The 20,742-nt window shown below is 39.8% G+C and overlaps 1 protein-coding gene across 1 annotated transcript in view; it reads right to left on the bottom strand.

Moving 5' to 3' along the window:
* Positions 1-2,204: 2,204 nt before the first annotated feature.
* The window catches only part of LOC135700600 (uncharacterized), a 521,944-nt gene continuing 503,406 nt past the window's right edge, over positions 2,205-20,742 (bottom strand). The window contains exon 14 of the mRNA XM_065221136.1: positions 2,205-3,669. Within this exon, the coding sequence (XP_065077208.1) occupies positions 2,303-3,669 (1,367 nt within the window). The 3' untranslated portion in view covers positions 2,205-2,302. The remainder of the gene's footprint in view (positions 3,670-20,742) is intronic.

Below are 20,742 nucleotides of genomic sequence, written 5' to 3'. Positions count from 1 at the left end.
ATAATGAGAGAAATACACAACTGCGGGAACTGTGTGGGACTAACATATCCCTCCTAATGGACTGGAATCTATCTCAAACCTGGGAACTTAGCTAATCCATATGTATTAGTTCATTCCCTGAAAGTTCCATTAAAATCCGACTTAAAATAAATTTTTGGCAAACACTTTTGTCTGGTGCATTTTTTTCGAGTACAGACCCCGATTGAAAAACTTTTCAATCTGAATATTTTCTAATCATAATGCTTGTTTGGCTTACATTTTGACAGTTCTCACTGCTCGATTGGCTGAAAATGGCCGCCTCCACGAATCTCTATGTATAGGATTACTAGTTTAAGTTAAATCGTATAGAATGCAAATTTCCAACCTATATGTTATTATTTTTTGGCCGTACTGTATCACAAATTAAATCGGATTACATCGTGAAACTTTTCCAAAATGAATTTGTTTTTACAGATTAAATCGTATGTGATGTTAAATCAACTCGTTTAAAATTAAATTAAAATATGCACGTATATGGCCTCCACTTTTGTACTTATAAGCCATTTATTTGCATTCTATACAAATTATGTGTTTGTATGTATGTTTATTTATCACGAACACAACTTTGAATATTATTAAAAGCATTCTGGTTATCTGGGCTGTGGGCTAGAATGAGCTCTACAAATTGGGACTAAAATCAAGCAAATCTAATTAAAATCTTACCGAACCCGGACATTTGACAAGCTGTGTGATGTTTGTCCCCTGAAAATTCCTGCCTCCTGCAACCGCCCATGTCCAGCGTCTCCAAGGTGAATGTATTTGCAAGACACGCATCCTTGACGTCGTCGTGTTGGGCAGGTTCTCTGTTCGCATGCGATGTGTATCCTTGCTATCTAAGTGGCATTCAATCCGGATGCAGGGTAATTACGATGAGGTTGTTGAATTGGAAATTGATGAATTCTTCCGGCGATTCATTGATTGAGAGCCTATTTTCGATTACATTTATTCTAATGTGGTCCTGTATCATCTCTGGAGGTCATAGCAAATGATCTGCTGTTTGATAGTAGAGTCTACGTGATTTGCAATTTCCATTAACATAGCAAAGGTGGCACAAGTGAACCACCGCAAAATGATTACTTGGCTTTAGGTATTTTGCTCGAGACTATCATTGCGATAATGGAAATGAAAATTTCCTACAGGAGATCTAAAATTATCCGAAGAAGCTTTGAGATCCCAGGAAGACAAGTGATGCGTAAAAGAGTTTGCTCAAAGGGTAAAAGTAAATCGGTACCATCCTTTCATAAAGGCGAAACTACTTTTGTAAACAATGGCTTCAATCACCGATTTCTCGCAAATAAAAGCTCACTCCAGCAAATTAACCATGCAAGCTGGTAGAGGAAACATCCCTCAATCTGCTGGTTTCGTTACTTTGCATGTTACAACTTTTATTCGCGACAAATGGACGGTTAACGTAAATGTTTTCAAACGCAATTTCGCCCTTTTGAAATGTTGATACAGAAATGTCTTCAAATTACTGCAAGTGGCTTCGAAGGAGGATTAGCTTTCAACGGAAAACAAAGGAAATATGGGTTACCATAGATGGGGTTCGGTTATTTTGTTTCATTTTACGATTCCCGTGGAATCGATTTGTGTTTTTCCGAATCAGCTCTGCTCCAACGATGCCGACCGAGGCACCAGATCGTGTATTTTTATGGTAATGATGGGATGTTTGCAGGAAAATAGATACCGGTTGTCCAATTGGTTTTTGCGAAAAGTAAGTTCAAACGGTTACGAATATGATACCGAAAGGATGGCGTGCCATGTGCTGTTTGGTGGCATTTGTGCTGATTCGCCCCTTTAATACCCACCCCTGACAAACGAGGATCTAATCAACATTTGTTATGATTGTGCCTTGATTGGTTGTAATTTTAGGATTCAAAACCAATTGCCATTGATTTGAGATTTGCTTGCCGCTATGAATTCATTAAATAGTCCAAACAGTCAGTCCTTGGGTCGATCGATTCGTTGGTGGAAACATTCGTGACTAGGAAGTTTAAATTGCAACATTTTACGACACCACCGGTGCGATGTGGCTTCTAAACCGAGTGCTAAATTCAACACGTTTAAACCTACCAACGTTTTGATTGTACTTACTTGTGTATAAACCATCTCTTTACATTTGTAACCTGTATATTAATACTATCATCTGTTAATATCGAAAAATCTAAAAGTGTGTGAAGTTTCATAATGATGAATATTCCGTACTGTTAAGTCATTTCTTGTTAAAATTGTAAATATTAATCCTACTAGGGTTCTAACAATCTCACACGGACACTTCTTCGGTGTACTTCGACCTGTCGTTCAGATCGATAACTAACCTTTTCTCGGGTGATTTTTTCTTTTTTGACTGACCACTGGAGCTAGTCCCGTTCGCATCGACGGTGGCTGCTGTTGCCGTGGCAGCATCCGCATCAGTACTGCTGATAACTGACACTGGCACGGTTGACATCACCCCACCGGATGAAGCGTTAGTGGTGGTGATGGATGCTCCCGAGGAACTGCATGATGGAGTCGGTGTTGAAATCGTCGATGTGTTGTGATTGTTGGTAGTTGTGGTAATGGTGGTGGTGGTCGGTATGGTAGGACACGTGGGAGATATCCGTTGGATACCAACTGCCGACGGGAATTGCATAGATTCCGCGTTCAGTCTATGGTTTCGCGAACGGTTCTCGTTTTCCAGATTGTGAAGTGCAGTGGTGAGTGCAGTTCGCATCAGAAAGTTTTCTTTCAAACTATCTATCTTGTTGTTGTGACTGGCGTACAATTTGTTGAAGTTCTCTTGATTGAGATTCCTAAAATTCTTCTCGTCTACGCTGAGAGAAGAGGTCGTTGTCACTAGACCGTAACCCTCCCTAGGATTTGGCTGCCGACTGGAATGATTATCTATGCTATCACCACAGGAAATTTGTTTTTGTCTTTGCTTTTGCTGTTGATGCAACAGATTATCACAAGATTCGAAATTCTTCGCACTCAATTCACTAAACTTACTACTACAAGTATTGGCTGGATGATTACCGGAACCGTGTTGGCCATCCCTGCCACAGCAGCCACTACTGCTCAACATCTGATCTGAATTTCGCTTCACTAGCACCGCTCTAGTACGCTCCCTTCCACTATCACAGCAATCACTATGCTTAAAACTACTAACGGATTTGTTACAGGAATGTGCCATCCCTCCTCTGTGGCACTCACATTTTGGCTCCTTCTCCTCTTCCACCTCCTCCTCGCTGCACATGCATTTCAACTGGAGATTGTCCAAGTTGAAGTTGCTATTGTCTATCGAACGGTTATTGTGATCGGAATCGTCAGTTATCGTGATCCGCGTATTGGATTGGTTCAGTCCAGATCCTACCCACCCCTCGCTACCGTAGGTCCCGTTGGGGATGGTGTTGGTATTGGTGCCCTTGTCTACGTGCGTCTGGCCACTGTCCGGTGCGGCCATAATCGCTTTGGCTGCTCCCAACGGGGGAGGTGGTTTCAGTGAGGAATTTTTACAGATGTCAATCAGATAAGCAATGGTAGCGATGGCCACACCCCTCGCCGGTATTCGGTCGTAAAGGTGCTGCAGCTGAGTATGCAACCGTTTGATTTCTTCCGCGGCCTCGTCTTCCGTCAAGCGACCTTCGTTTGCTAGAATTAGAGAAGTGGAAAGCATGGGTTCAGAAAAGCTCAATTTAATTGACTATTTACAATGAGTAAATAGATATACACCGTTCGAAAAGATCATATACATTGTTTCTATACACGAGCGTCACTTATGACATAAAATTCAAGCATAAAGGTCCCCCCCCCCCCCCTCAATAATTCGCCACTTTTTCAATTCTCATGGTGGTAAGTTGACGCTGTTCGCGCGTTTTGGCAGCATTTCTTTTGCGTTCGCTTTCGATTCGCTGTCAGCAGCGTTTTTGCCGCGCGGTTTTTGTACCGAAAGTGATTTTAAGGTGATAAAAAATGGCAAAAACGGAAACCTGAATAGAATTGGTTCGTAACTATGTTTTTCATAGATATCTGAACTTGTAAAATTAATTTACTGCTCCCTGCAATTTGATCTCGATCTCAGACTAAAATTGGAATTTCTACAATATTTACATCTTCAAAATTCTCTGAATCCCCCCGAAATTTTCCAAATTCTAGCAGAGCTTTTACCGTAGAACCCCGTTTGTTTGAATAGCTAACATGGCAATTAAACGGTGCTCATTCAGGATTTGTTTAACTGGGATCCTTACACAGGTGCCTAATTACGTTACGCACCTGTGTAGGGGTACCAGTTAAGTAAATTTTAAATGAGCGTCGTGTAATTGCCAGTTTAGCAAATTAACGGGGTTCTACGGTATTTAGTTCAAAGAACTTCTACAAAATTCCTTACTCTACTTGGAATTCGTTCAACTTGTACAAAGATCGGTTAACTAATCTAATCTAATAAAATCTAATACAATCACAGCCAGTACGAGAAAGCATCCTGGAAAATCATTAGATAAGACCGAATCATTTTTGTTGTCAACATTGATGTTTGCAGCATATCTGAGATATGTCACAAACATCAAAACGGCCAGGCCTACTGCGTTGCATTTGCCGCAAAGATGATTCTGTGAAAGGATTCGAGTTCAAATAAAGGGTGATACGGTCAAAATTTGGTCAATGGAAAACGCGTGTAAATCGGTGAAATCGTTTATTTAAAAAATCAAATTAAATTTCTTTTTCAAGTTCAATTAGTATAAAATTCAGGAAAAATATTCAGTTAGGCTTCCGCTTTTCCAAATCCGAATTGCCGGGCCTTACGCTTGACCCCTGCCATCAGATTTTGTACAGCCACCTTGTCCACCTTCTTCGCTGCAGAAAGCCAGTTTGCCTTGAACTGCTGCTCGCCCTTAGCAGTTTTTTGGTCTTCTTTAGGTTCCGCTTGACAATAGCCCAGTATTTCTCAATTGGGCGGAGCTCTGGCGTGTTGGGAGGGTTCTTGTCCTTGGGAACCACCTGCACGTTGTTGGCGGCGTACCACTCCATGGCCTTTTTACCGTAATGGCAAGATGCCAAATCCGGCCAAAACAGTACGGAACAACCGTGTTTCTTCAGGAAAGGCAGCAGACGTTTATTCAAACACTCTTTCACGTAAATTTCTTGGTTGACAGTCCCGGAAGCTATGAAAATGCTGCTCTTCAAGCCACAGGTACAGATGGCTTGCCAAACCAGATATTTCTTTGCGAACTTTGACAGTTTCATGTGCTTGAAAACATCTGCTACCTTTCCCCTTCCTTTTGCCGTATAAAACTCCTGTCCCGGAAGCTGCTTGTAGTCGGCTTTGACGTAGGTTTCGTCGTCCATTACCACGCAGTCAAACTTCGTCAGCATCGTCGTGTACAGCCTCCGGGATCGCGCTTTGGCCGTCGTATTTTGTTTATCATCGCGATTTGGAGTCACTACCTTCTTGTAAGTCGATAGTCCGGCTCGTTTTTTGGCTCGATGCACGGCTGTAGACGATACACCCAGCTTATTTGCGGCATCTCGGAGAGAGAGGTTAGGGTTTCGCTTGAAACTACCGGCAACTCTCTTTGTCGTCTCAGCGGCTTCCGGTTTTCGATTTCCCCCCGATCCAGACTTCCTGGCTGTCGACAAACGTTCCCCAAACACTTTAATTACATTTGTAACGGTTGATTTGGCAACTTTTAGCGATTTTGCCAACTTTGCGTGCGAGTAGCTCGGATTTTCACGATGCGCGAGCAAAATTTTGATACGCTGCTCTTCTTGCTTGGACGGCATTTTGACAACTGAAGAGTGAATTCCAAAATCAAAATAGGAGCAACATTCTACACACACACACCTTCAAAATGAGGGGTGTTCAGGTTTTTTAAATGCAAAATTGAAAGAAATACGTCAAGTTGATATTGACCAAATTTTGACCGTATCACCCTTTAAACCATGGAGGCACCATATTCGAAGCAATTCCTAAATCGACACACTCCGTAATGTACGACTATTTTAAATAATTATTTTTGAAATGTTACTTCTGCAAATATTAGTTTCAGTGCTCTAGGGGGATGATGGTGTTACAAGGTTTAAAAAAATATCTTGTCAAAATAGACGAGTGCGTCATCATTAGGAACGAGTCAAATATGGTGCTGGCACGGTATATCTAAACTGCGATGCATTTCGTGAATTTTCATACCGTACCAAACGCTCCGAGCTAGGTTATGAGTGAATGTAACAGTAATATGCAATGTAATGAATGGTATATAAAATACAGTGTAATGGAAGGATCTCACCGAATGCCTCCAATGTTAGCCAAATTCCCGATTTCTATTTGCCGTTTGTCAGCTGTAAGCTTCTCTCTGGCACTTGAAAGTCCTACCTCGGTAACATGATTGCACTGAACGATGGGACGTTGGGGGTTTGGTGGCTTGACAGCGGCTCCAGGAACAAGCTGGGGGATATTGTAGGTCCTGCAGACCGTCGATGTACGCGCACTTACGGTGTTCCGAATGGAAGATCTTCCGCTGCTGATGATTGGTCATTTGCGCCAGGAATTGAGCTGCTCGTGAAAATAACATCTTGATTCTCGACTTTGGTGAATTCAGGTCCATCTATGGTAGTTGTTGACCGGATCAGCACCCAAGTATAAATGTAACACAGGGGCAAGCTATCACACATAAATTATTAATTTTAAATTTTTCCAAATTTTCAAATGCGACAGAGAAAACAAACGTCACGGCCGTCCTACTTGGAATTCGCTCAACTTGTACAAAGATCGGTAAACTGCTATAATCTCACTGTCCTCCAAATAAGCTTCCAGAGGAGAAATCTAAGGTATTTGTGATGATAGTTGACCACCCACGATTTGTACAATTGCATGTTTTATGCGATATCTAAGGAATGTGTTAGTAGAACTACATTTATTTATAAGGAGAATTTAGAAACTGTAAGTTGAATTCCAAGGGAAGGAGAAAATCCAAAGTGATTTTAGAAATAAATTCAGTTCTGAGAATAATTCCATGCATTTTTTATGAATATGACAAATGAATTCAAAGGTGAGTTCCAGAGAAGCATTTAGCCGAACTTATTTTTGACGTAGAACTACGTCTTTGTCGCCTATACTGGGGTGCAAATCAAAAAATATGTATGGTAAAAAAGTGTTAGGTTTTGAACGCTTGTAACTTTGTCATTTATCTTCTTCTTCTTTCCTTTATTTAACGTCGGTCTCTGTTCCGCAATCTAGTGCCAATCACCGACGGACATCGATTGCCATCCATTGACGACAATCGAATGTGCAGGAAGGCAGCTTCCACACCTGCGTAGGATATCGCACCCAATCACAACACACATGGGCCGGGACCAACGGCTTTACTTCCCTTCCGAAGGAAGACGTGACCAGAGATTGTTATGCCTCAGAAAAATCCCACCGACCTCGGCTGGGATTGAACCCAGACCCATTGGGGTGTTAGAAAGCAGTCACGCTTACCACTACACCACCGGGGCCGGCAACTTTGTCATTTATAGATGAAATTAAAATACAAATACACCAATCGATAGGATATTACTTAACGATTCTGCTGAAATAAATACTTTTTCAATTTTCTTGCTATCGTGCCTCTGTTCATCGCCGCTTAAGATGGCGTGGCACTGGGTCCTGTTGCACTGGGTCCTGCAGCAAGCAGGAGCAAGTCAGCGGTTAATTTGGTGTTTACATTTATGCGGATTTGCTAGCGCTGTGCAAAAAAGCAGCCAGCATAATGTAAGCAGGGCATCAGCGGCTATCAGCATATGCTAGTTGGGTAGTACACTAGCGCTAGCAAATCCGCACAGATGTAAACACTGTTCCTTTACTTCGTTTTTAAGAACGCAAGACAGTTGGTGGAGGGGGGGGGGGGAGGTGGTGATAGCAATTATCCACGGCCCATACAAATTTTAATTTTTTTGTCTTTGCAGGGGGAGGGGGGGGGGAAGAATCCCCAAAATTGTATACGTAGTCAATGAACAGCTCCCTATAGGTGAATTACGTCGTAATTACATTGACAACCACCCCCCTCCTATAATGACAACCTGAGAAAAAGACATGATATTTGAGAAGAACTTCGTTCATGACTGCATTTTGATGATATTCTGTAAAACATATCTAGTACATCTTAATATGCATTTCGATTAACATCCGAGTCAAAGTTTTTGTGCAGTATAATATCACTAAAAGAGACTATTATTGCATTAATTTTATTGAATAGTTTGAATATTTATCAAAATTCCTAATTTATATTTGTATCATGGTTGGACCTAGTTGTTTCCTGAATTGGCTGTCAGCTATGCTTCGGTTAGATTACAGTTTCCTTCGAACGCAGCAACATAATTTTCTGTTTACTTTCCTAGTCACAACTTTCTTAAACAGAGCATAGAGGAAGTAAATGAATTCTCATGTGATTTGAATCGTCGCATAATGGATTTTGATCCAAGTCTAAAACTAACTACTTTCCTAGGGGTTTCCGGTAATTGACTGGATCCTAGGGAACAATTGTTTAAATTCTAATGTGATTTGAGGTGTCACATGATAAATTGTATTCGTTTGAGGTCACAAATTGCCTCATGCCTCATACGAGCTTTTACTCTGACTTTGAAATTCAATAATTGAATCCTCCTAATTTTCAATTAATGTTGTACTATGTAACTTATTTATAAGAAACCAAACGTTTGATTTGAGAAAAGTCGTAATATTCTATTTTGCATCAAAAACGAACACGCTGTAAACTACATAATGATGATGCATGATAATTTTATGTTAGGGTTGCCCTCCAAATTGGAGAACAAAGAGGTGCGTATGGTCGTTATACCCCTTCCTTCCCTACTTCGCTGTCATATGAACCAACTGCCTGTTGCTTTATCATAGAATGCAACCTTCACTCTCTTCTCTGCTTGAGAGACCTTATTTAAAGTAATGCTGGAGCTACTGAAAAAAATAATAACGTATAACGTTGTTTTATCCCACAACAAGCATGGCATCTTAGAGCACTTTACTGGGGTGCTACTTCAAAATATATAACGGTTTATTTAGGACTCCACATTTGAATTTTCATTATTTATTACATTCGTGGAAAAATACTAGATCCAACATTGAACCATATTTTTTTTCTTGAGATAATTCATCTGAAATATCGGGAGAATACTAAGAGCAAAATCAATAAACTCTTCGAAAAAATCTAAAAAGATATCAGTATGCTCAGAATTTATCGTAAACACCCAGGAATTCAGTATGATCATTCTTCAGGAAATATTCAACAGCTCAACACGCCACAGGTATTAAGTTCTTCACATTTCCCTGAAGTTCTACGAAATTTCTTGATGTTCTATAAACTTCCTTAAACTTCACAAATTCCTCGGAAAATATGTTTTTCATTCTTCAACTTGAATTTCTTTGATGATTTACGAACTTTCCTGATGTTCTGTCTATGAAATTTCCTGAAGATCTGCAAATTTTTCTGATGATATGCATTCCAGGGGAAGTCAAGTTTTGTAATATTTTCTAAAGATTGACAAACTTTCTTTAAAATTCCATGAGCTTCCGTGATCACCAGTGATGAGAAATCTGTGATATCACACAAAACAGTAAACAAATATCACTAAAATGAAGGAAATTGCCAAAATACTTGAATGCATTTTCCTCTGCTCGTACAGAAACTAGCAAAAGCTCCTCTTCTTCATCCGACGACGAATCCATTGCTCATGATCGCTACGGCGCTGCGAAAAAACTGCCGCTCCGGTGTATTCACCCAGGCAAATTTGGCTACCGCGGTTAACGCGATTTATTCGCTACCGCTACGCTGGCATAAAAAACGCGCCAGTTTGGGGGGGACCTTAAAAGACGTGGCTTTCACTTCAATTGATCATACTATTCCTCAAGTTACAAATTTTCCGGGTTCGGAACACATAATTTTACATGACATGTTTGTTTACGTTGCTCCATCCCGTGAACAAAATAGTATTTTGTATGTGTGTACCGTAAAGGACTGAACTCCATACAGGCAGACATTTTTATAAGTTGATTATCAATGCTAAAAAAAAAAATGTTACCACTAAGTGCGTCAGAGTACCCTTTCGAGTTGGCAAACCGATTGGGAGAATTGAAATCTTGGACGGTGGTTACATTTAATTATTCCTAATGTTTCTTCGAGAGCGTGGTTTAAAGGCTTGAGTTTAAATCGTGACTTTATTCGCGTGATGAGTAGACTTATGTCCAACCACTACTCGCTAGATGCTCATCTTAATAGAATAAACCTCGTAGACAGCAACATCTGTCGGTGTGGGAACGGTTACGATGACATCGATCACGCAGTTTGGCAATGTACGGATAATTGCGCCGCCAGAGAGCGACTTTTGAATACCCTTGAGGCCCAAGGAAGACCACTCTTTGTTCCTATCAGAGACGTGTTGAGAACTCGCGATTTCTGCTATATGCAGTCGCTTTTTGTGTTTCTTCAAATGTCTAGTATAAGAATTTAATTCCTTTGTCTTTTGTCTCTCTTTAATAGTTTTTGTTTGTCTTGTCCCCCCGTCTCGATGAGTCTCATCGTCGCCCACTGGTCACCATAGCCGGTCATACTCCAGACGAAACTAGAACCGCACTACCATTCATACTGGCGACAACGAAACCTTACCCCCATGCTCCTCCCCTGATTCTATCCTTCGACAATGTACCTCTCTAACCTCGAGTAAGCCGCGAGTATTCGGCCCAACTCCTACTAGACATAGAATTAAGTGAACTTTTGTTACATACAAAGAACAATGAACTATCGGCTCGGTAAAGCTTACACGATTGAGCCTTCCAAATAAACGAACTAGTTAAAAAAATGCTAAAAAAAATCGTAAATTTTAACATGACATTGTGGCATCCTTCAGAATCATTACACATGTTTATTATGTTGCAAAGTAGACGTAATAATTAATTAACAACAATATGGAGGAGCTTTGAGATGAGTTCTACGGAGATTTTCAGATGTCACCAAAGAAGGTTCCAACTGATTCTAACGGAGATTCCATTCGTTTTGACGGAGTTCGCTGACGTTATCGACGAAGGAGGTTTTAAAAGATTTCGATGAAGATTCCAGATGCTGCCAACGAAAGCTTAATTTGATTTCGATAGATTTCATAGGATTTTGACGGAGTTTCAGACAATTTCGGTGAAGATTTCATGCCAATGAACATGCCCAGACGATTTTGACGGAGTTTGCTGATGTTTCCGACGGAGGAGGTTCTTTTTCGATTTTAGCAGAGATTTCAAACGATTCAGACGGAGCTTATAGACTTTCCTGGCGAAGGAGTTTCCAGATGATTTCGATGGAGATACCAAACAATTTTGGAGCTTCCCGACCGATTTCAACAGATATTTCAAGCGATTTTTACGGGGTTTGCTCACGATTTTGACGGAGGAGGATCCTGACAATTTCTGTGGAAATACAGGACAATTTCGACGGATTTTTCTGACGTAAAAAACGGTTTATGATGCTGCGAACAATGGTTCCAACGATTCCAACGGAACTTCCAGTATACTGACGATACCAACGATATCGATGAAAAACTCCGTGCTGCCAACGTATAAGGTGATTCCGACGGAGGAGTTTGCTGACGAATTAGACGCATTCCAGACGGTTACAACGAAATTTTCAGACACTCTCGACAGAGCAGCTTCCAGACGATTTCGGTGGAGATTTCAGATGCCGCCAATAAAGGTTCCAGACAATTCCGATGGAGGAGGTTCCAGGTTCCAGATGGTATCGACGGAGATTAAATACGTTTTCAACGGAGGAAATTACATAAGATTTCATAGGGGATTTCAGAGGCATCTTATGAAGGTTCCAGGCGATTCTAACGGAGAAGTTACCAGGCGATCTCGGTGGAGATTGCTGACGTATGCGACAGGCGAATTCCAAATGCCACCAGCGAAGGTTCCAGACGTTACCGACGGAGAAGGTTCCAGAAGAGTTTAGTGGTGATTTCAGGTGCTATTAACGCAGGTTCTAAAACCTAAATGATCCTGATAAAGGAGGATCTAGAGAATTTCGATAGAGATTCCAGACGATTTTGACGGAGGAGTTTCCAGACGATTTCAATGTAGTTTGCCTACGTTCCCAACGGGGATGTTCTAGACGATTTCAATGGAGATTGCTGGTTTCAGACGACTTCGACGAAAGAGATTCCAGAGTATTGTGGTGGAGTTTTATTACTTTCCTAACTAAGAGGTTCTAGACAATTTAGACGGAGATTTCAAACGATTCCGACGGTTTCCTACCTCGTTGGGAACGTCTGCATCCTTGTTATTGGAATGTCACTGTGGACTTAAAACCAAGGTTTTTAACACATCTAGCACAATGTCGTCTAGGAAATACTTGGGGAAAGTTGTTCAGATGGTATAGACCTGTTCTAAGGTAAACAGTTTGGATTAGAATCCACTCACCAGAAGTGTTCTAAGGTAAACAGTTCAGTTCAAAATTCACTCAGCAGGTGGCGCTATTTGCCATTCCCTTGTCATTTGCTTTATATTAACGTCATGACTAGATAAAAGATTCCTGTCATCGGTAGTGTTGTTCAGATGGACTAGACAAGTAACACAAATTAATAGATTGATGTTGAGTAAACTGCTATACAACCAAAACCAGTCATATAAAAGTTATGTAAATAGTTATAGGACATGTGTGTTGCTTGGGAGTGTGTCATTAATTATTAACTTAACACCATGACTAGATAGAAGGTTCCTGTCTTCGGCAAAGTTGTTCAGATGGACTAGAACTGTGTCATGGTAAACAATTTAGGTCTGAATTAACTCGCCAGGCAGCGCTAGTGTGCAATATATTTTAAATTGGCTTTAACTTAACATCTTGACCAGATTGAAGGTTTCTGTTCTCGGCAAAGTTGTTAAGATATACTAGACCTATTCTACGGTAAACAGTTCGGTTTTAAATCCACTCACCAGTCGGCTCAAGTGTGTCATTAATTTTTAATTGGCATTTTATGAACATCTTGGCCAGGTAGAACGTTCTCGTCTTAGGCAAAGTTGTTCTGATTCACTAGATGTATTATATGGTAAACATATCAGTACATAACCCAAGTAACATTTCAGGTTTTATGAAGGTTCTGAAGACCATGATTTAGACTTGTAGAATGCTATAAAACCTTGATAAAACTTGCAATGTTGCTTGGGAACTCACCAGGCAGTGCTAGTGTGCCATTCATTTTTAATTTTCTTTAACTTAACATCTTGACTAGAAAAAAGGTTCCCGTATTGGGCAATGTCGTTCATATAGACTAGACTTTTTCTATGGTAAACAGTTCAGCTCAGAATTCACTCTCCAGGCGGCGCTAGTTTGCCAATAGAATACATCTTGATCATCTGAACAACTTTTTTAATGACGGAAACCTTCTATCTAGTTAAAACGTTAAGTTAAAGCAAATTAAATATGAATGGCACACTAGCACCGAAAAACCAACATGAATGACCATAGCAAAAACAATAACATTTCTGACCAAAGCACACTACTGACATCTGCCTAAGTGTACGCAGAAAATATTTGGCTAAGCCATAAACCCCCATGCAAAAGTTGTGAATTGGTTCGTGTCTGATCTATTCTGGACAAATTATTTTTATCTAGATCAAAAAATCCTATGGATTTGACAGTTCGGATCACTGCAAATTTAAATCGGCCGCTTACGATTTTCAGGCATAAGTCAGAATTAAGTGTCATGTCGGTTTGTCTGTGACACAAGTGCCGCTTCTAATTATGGATTGAACTGTATTCCATATAATAGGTGTAGTCCATCTGAACAGCAATACTGATGACAGGAACCTTCTATCTAGTCATGTCGTCAATATAAATCAAATTTAAAGGGATTGGCAAACTAGCGCTACCTGAACTGAATTTTGAACTGAGTTATTTACCCTAGAATTGGTCTTGATCAACTCAACAACTTTGTCAAAGACTCTAACATTCTATCTAGTTAAGATGTAAAGCCACCTGATGAGTGAAGCTGTTAACCCTAGAATGTGACAAGAAGCTTCCATATGAGCAGGATCTGTAGATGTAAGATAGCGCAACTTGATTGTATAATGTAATATGCGTAATAACCGTTCTTCAATATCAAATCATGGTCTACAAGACTTAAGACAAAATTGTTACTTGGGATACTATCCACAGCAGTGTTGGGAAAATATCAAAAAATCAAATCTCACCAACGCCCAAGATCACGCTTGATTTTCGTATACGAAAATCAACAAGCAAACAACTGCGGTTGATTTTGCAAGCTGTGATATCGCAGCTCGGAATATCAAGCTAACAAAACTCACCAGCTGCAAATCTCAACAAACTGTGGTGAGATTGAGTTTCATGATTTTAGCTTTACACCCGAATGCAACCGAAACTTCCATAACGGCTGGCAAGAGTCACTTCGTGTCTGCCATCGGTGAAGAGTAAAAAGAGATAGCAAACTATACTTTCTCTTTCTAAGAAAACGATGTGCAACGGAATCATTTTTGTGTCGAATCAACTCTCAGCTTGATGTTTGCACGTTGCAAATAGTCTCGCAATATCAAAGGAGCTTGTAAAATCAATATCAAACATGACATTTTGTTTCAATATTGCGAGCGCATGAGAGCGGAAAAATATCAATTGATTTCTGATTTTGCCAACACTGATCCACAGTTTTGAAGACCTTGTATTCCTGAAAATCTTTGCTGAATGAAGCAGCATCGTATTTCGTTAGAGATCTTTTGATATAAACATCTCAAACATCGAAATATCCCACTTCATGGATACATTTTCACAGGCCCCCTGCCCACAAGTGAAATGCCACTGTTTTGTTTTTTTAATTTTTCCGTGAAGTCCGCTAAATTTTATTTGCAAAACATTTGAAATTAAAAAAAAAAAAAACTATTGAAATTTCACGGTAATTTGAATATAGGCTCAGGGTACAGACAACGTAATTTTATTTCGATTTACATTCAATCATTTTTACAGACAGAATAGAGTGCAATTCACATTTAAATAGCAAATCCCATAAATTACATTTCTATTTGCACTGTTAACCTACTGGTGCGTTCGCAGTGATTCACATATTTCGATAACGAATGAAGCCCAAAATGAACTGTCCCACCTAAACTTATTGCCAAAGTCCAATTTTGTCAGGTGCATTTATGTTGAAAAAGAAGTAAGAATCAAATTTAATTTCATTGGAACTCACAAAATAAAGCTAAAAAAACCAGGGCAAGGTTTGGTCGGTTCGCCAGCAATTTATCCACTAACCGATGGCCTCCCGACCGGCAAAGTCCAGCTTCCTGGTTCTGAGTAGCAAAGTTCTAAATTGAATTAAATGAAACGAAAACAAACCAGTTGGCTGTCCTCATAGGTACATGCATACATTTACACAAAAGCTGTTATGTGTTGTTACCCTGGTGACTGTTTGCCAGAGTCCTACGTTGTGGGTGGCATTCGAGGCGCCTACTGGAGCGCATGGAAATTAAACCCAACTACACTGACTGCCATTGTGGGGATAGACTTTGTGTGTTGGCTCGAGTTGACAATGGAAGTGCAAATGCAAATATCGGGAATATATATTGGACGGGCTGTTGTTGCTATCGATTTATAGTTTGTATTCGTTTTTGTGGATAAGCACTTTATGAAAACCGTCGGTCTGTACTCTTGCCCACAGCTTCATCAGAGCAGTTTTATTCAATGCTATGGCAATGTGTAAAAGCTTGTTTTCCTTTGGATCATGGTGCAGCTATCGTTTCACCATGGATATGAATTTTATATTTTTTGGTTGTTCGCTTGATCGCTCTAAACGAAACATTTAAATAGCAATAGCCAAAGTTAACAAAACGGAGCTTGAGCCTTTTTCGGCTAAGGTTGATGGTAATATGAATATTTAGTTGTACCGTGGAACCCCACTATAAGGATAGTTTGTACTACGCATCGATTGAACATTCAAATTAAGGGTGCTTCAATTTGAAAAAAAGGATGAATTTCTGACAGGCCTCGCTCGAGTTCGATTCATATCCCAAAAATATGAACCTGTGCCTTCGAAATTTCCATACAAAATTCAAATAATAAATTTTTTGGACAGGTACATATCCCCTGGCTATGAATCGAACTGGGGGGTGGCCTGTCAAAATCCTTAATTTTTATTTAAATAAAGTACCTTAATGAGCATATTTTGCACACCTACACATTCAATTATCAAAAAAGATAAGAGAGAAGTGGGATTGAATAAACCGTTAGTTTAACAAATTTTAATCGTTTGGTATGACTATACTCATTTTAAGTCGTATCAAGAATAACACTGCATACAAATCTGGAACCATGTGTTGAACAACTTTTCGATTGTTGATTTTTTTTTGCCTTTGACTATGGGGAGTAAGTTTAATCCCTTAAGTTGATTGCTTGCCATGAGCTGCCTACATTTACAACTTTATTACTTTCAAATCAAGTTGTACAGTCAGGAATCCTTATTGCCGGATTCCTTATTGCCGGTATCTCTTATTTCCGGATCCTTATTGCTGGGCTATCCGCGAATAAGGACTTCCACAGCTTATGGGATTTTCACTAATACGGGCTGTGTAAACTGTATATAAACTGTATCTCGAGAACCTGGCCATATAGAAAGTTGCTGTCTTCTGCAAAGGTGTTCAGGTGACGAAGTCCTTTCGGATGGTGATCATATTATTTAAGAGCTCTCTCACTACGCGGCGTTAGTGTGCCCATGAACTTCCTTAATATGTTATTTCTTGAAAGCTTGTCCATATAAGATGCTGCTATGCAATGTGAGAACACGAAACGGAATAGAGATGACGTGTAGAGAGGCTGCAAATCGATTTTGGACGCCATTTTAAAATCCAAAATGGCGGTCATCGATTCAAGAAAAACTGTAAAATACCCTACAATGCGGGTATTTTCGGAAAGGGGATGACGTGTAGAGGCCGGAAATCGATGCCAGACGTAATTTTAGAATCCAAGATAGTGGCCATCGGTTCAAGAAAAACTGGCAAATACCCTACAATATGGATATTTCCGTAAAGAGGACGACAATCGATGCGAGACCTCATTTTGGAATCCAAGATGGCGGCTATCGGTTCAATAAAAACTGTCAAATACCCTAAAATATGGGTATTTTCGGCAAGGGGATGACGTGTAGAGGCTAAATATCGATTCAAGTCGCCCTTTTGGAATCAAAGCTGGCGAGCATCGGTTCAATAAAAACTTTCAAATTCCACAATATGGGTATTTTTGGAAAGGTAACGGCGTGTAGAGATCAGATATCGATGCCACCCGCCATTTTGAAATTGAAGATGGTGGTCTTTGCTTTAACGTAAACTTTTTAATGGGGATGACGTGTATAGGCCCAAAATCGATGTCTGTCACCATTTTAGGATCCAAAATGGTGGCAATTGGCTTTCGAATGGACATTTAGTGGCTATGAACAGCCTCGTATCAGTTCAGCACAAATAACGTTGACCGTTTACGGGGTAGGTTTGGCGATAATCCATTAGGAAGATAAATTTGATCTAATTAATGTTTTAGGGTATTGTGGCGCTGAAAATCTTGCCTCGCATTAATTTTTTCTGAATAATGCTTACCAAGCATATTGCGTATAATTTGTATAATGTGTAAAACGTATCATTGAGCAAGATGGCAACGACATTCTTTAGCAAATCTTGCATTTTTGCACTCTGTTCAACATTACTGTCCAATGTTTAGAAGCTTTCGAACTCGGAGAGTTGATTTATTTTGAACTCGATTTCTGCCGTGGTGGGATGAAAATATAATCTTATTCATTGTAGATGGGTCCAGTTTGCTAACAATTTCATCTGCTGTAGCCGGTGCATCTCTTATGATTTCGTTGATTTCACCGCCCGAATAAAAATTTACCATACAAAAACAATAGAACCTATTGTTACAATACAATAAAACCTATTGTAGCAACAATAAATGTTATTGTTATAAACAATAAAAACAAAATAGAACTTATTGTTATGTACAATATAATCTATTGTTTATGAGACATTTACAATAGAAAAGGGGGGTTGTTAGTTACCGTAGCCATAAAAAAAATCAATTTTTTCTCTAACAAATTTGATCTCATAACAATACATTTTATTGTTTTTTTTGTGCAAAATTTTGATTCCATAGAATTTGTTGTAAACCTATTGTGGTGACTATTTGATTATCTGGCCAATACAATAGAATTACAATAAGATTATTTGTCAACAATAGAATCTATTGTATTTTATTGGTATTTTATTGTAATTTAATTGTTATTTTTATCCGGGCGTGTTTCTTATACCCGGTGCACCAAAGTTTTCGTGACTTTGTTGAATTTCGGACATGATCTGCAAATCCTCGTTGTCGTCTTCATTGCATTCTGAATTAGCGAAATACGACGGAAGAATTTTCTTCAAGCAGTTTACCAACGTGCTTCGTTTTATGTCCTTTAGAACCAAATACAAGCAGTCGAAACAATTCTTGATGCCAAACTACTTTCGTGTATCCGCTAGTGAAAGGCCTTCATTCTCGACTGTTTCCAGAATAGAACTGCAGCTTCTCTTGACATACTTCAGCTTGAAATTTGTGATGATGCCTTGATCAAGGGGTTGAATCAAATACGTGATCTTTGGTGGCATGTATAGAAGCATTATGGTGGGATTGCTTATGGTGGGCGGATGCAACGGAGCGTTATCAAGGAGCAGCAAAGCCTTGAAGCTCATGTTCTTGGCTGCGCAAAACTCCTCCTTCGTCCCCTACACGTCATTCCCTTTCCGAAAATACCCATATTTTAGAGTATTTGACAGTTTTTCTCGAACCGATTGTTGCCATCGTGGATTACAAAATTGCGTCTGGCATCGATTTACAGTCTCTACACGTCATCCCCTATGCAGAAATACCCATATTGTAGAGTATTTGACAGTTTTTTTGAACTGGTGGCTGACATCTTGGATTCCAAAATGCCGTCTGGCATTGATTTCTGGTCTATACATGTCATCCCCTTTCCGAAAATACCCATATTGAAGGGTATTTGACAGTTTTTCTTCAATCGATGACCGCCATCTTAGATTGTAAAATGGCGTCCGAAATCGATTCACAACCTCTCAACACGTCAACCCCTTTCCGAAAATACCCATATTGTAGGCTATTTGACAGTTTTTATTGAACCGATGGCCACCATCTTGGATTCTAAAATTACGTCTGGCATCGATTTCCGACCTCTACACGTCATTCCCTTTCCGGAAATACCCATATTGTAGGGTATTTTACAGTTTTTCTTGAATCGATGACCGCTGTCTTGGATTTTAAAATGGCGTCCGAAATCGATTTACAGCCTCTCTACACGTCATCCCGTTTCGTGTTCTCACATTGCATAGCTGCATCTTATATGGACAAGCTTTCCAGAAATAACATATTAAGGAAGTTCATGTGCACACTAGCGCCGCGTAGTGAGAGAGTTCTTAAATAATAGGACTTGGTCACCTGAACAACTTTGCTGAAGATAGCAACTTTCTATATGGCCAGGATCTCGAGATACAGTTTATATAGGAAGTTCACATGCACACTAGCGCTACGTAGTGAGAGAGTTCTGAACTATTATGCCCACCATCCGAAAGGACTTGGTTGCCTGAACAACTTTGCTGAAGACAGTGGCCTTCTATATGGCCAGGATTTTGAGATACAGCTTATATAGGAAGCTCATGTGCACACTAGCGCTGTGTAGTGAGAGAGTTCTGAACTAATATGACCAGTCTCCGAAAGAACTTGGTCACTTGTTCAAATTTTCTGAAGATAGCAACTTTCTATATGGCCAGGATCACGAAATATTGTATGTTGGACCTAAGATCCATATATTATAGCACCCGTCATAAGTAACATAAAAGTGAAGCGCCTCTAGCGGCGTAGTTCCCAATTAAACCTGAACCCAATGACACAGGCTTGTTGGCCTATCTCAGTACAACAGCTTTGTCGAAGACAGTATAGCTCTATATATTGAAACAAATGAGATAATTTCCACCACAGCCCCCATTAGTGAAAATCCCATAAGCTGTGGGTACCCTTATTCGCGGTTCCTTATTCACGCCCTCGTTAGACCGGCAATAAGGATTTCTGACTGTATTGTTCAGGATGTGGCCCTACGTTGTGTTTTGTGGAGATCAGCAAATTTGGATATTGGACGTCTCAGGACACCATGATAAACACATTTTACACTTTGAATTGGTACTATTTTATTGCCTCCAAGAGGCTTCCTGTCTTGGTCGGAGGTGAAACGTAAACTTGATAACATATATAAAATTGCTTCTCTTAAATACTCTAGGAAAATCTGAGGGGCAATCAAATGACATTTGTAAATCCTATCATTAGGAAATAACAATGCAAAACAATTTAATGAACCATTTACAATACAGCCTACCAATACAAATATGAAGCGTGGACAGTTTCGCCTGTGTCTTGAAAGGTCTTTTGATTCGCCTGCTCACTCACAGAAAGAGATGATTCGCAAACAATACAAATCACAAGTAATGCACCAGATGGATTCTAAACTACACATTATAAAACATAATATGAAGTAATGCACAATATTGGATATTTATAAAATTTGGTCCAAGGAATGACATAATTATAATAACAATGTGTATAGAATGGGACGGCCCCGGCGTAGTGGGTAACATCTTTATCTCTCACGCTAAAGTTTCGAGTT

This window comes from Ochlerotatus camptorhynchus, unplaced genomic scaffold (genome assembly GCF_037179485.1).
Source record: "Ochlerotatus camptorhynchus isolate MF236.1 unplaced genomic scaffold, CSIRO-AGI_Acam_v1.1 ptg000139l, whole genome shotgun sequence".
NCBI lineage: Eukaryota > Metazoa > Arthropoda > Insecta > Diptera > Culicidae > Ochlerotatus > Ochlerotatus camptorhynchus.
Note: the sequence above shows the minus strand (reverse complement) of the source record. Positions and strands in the feature narration are given on the sequence as shown.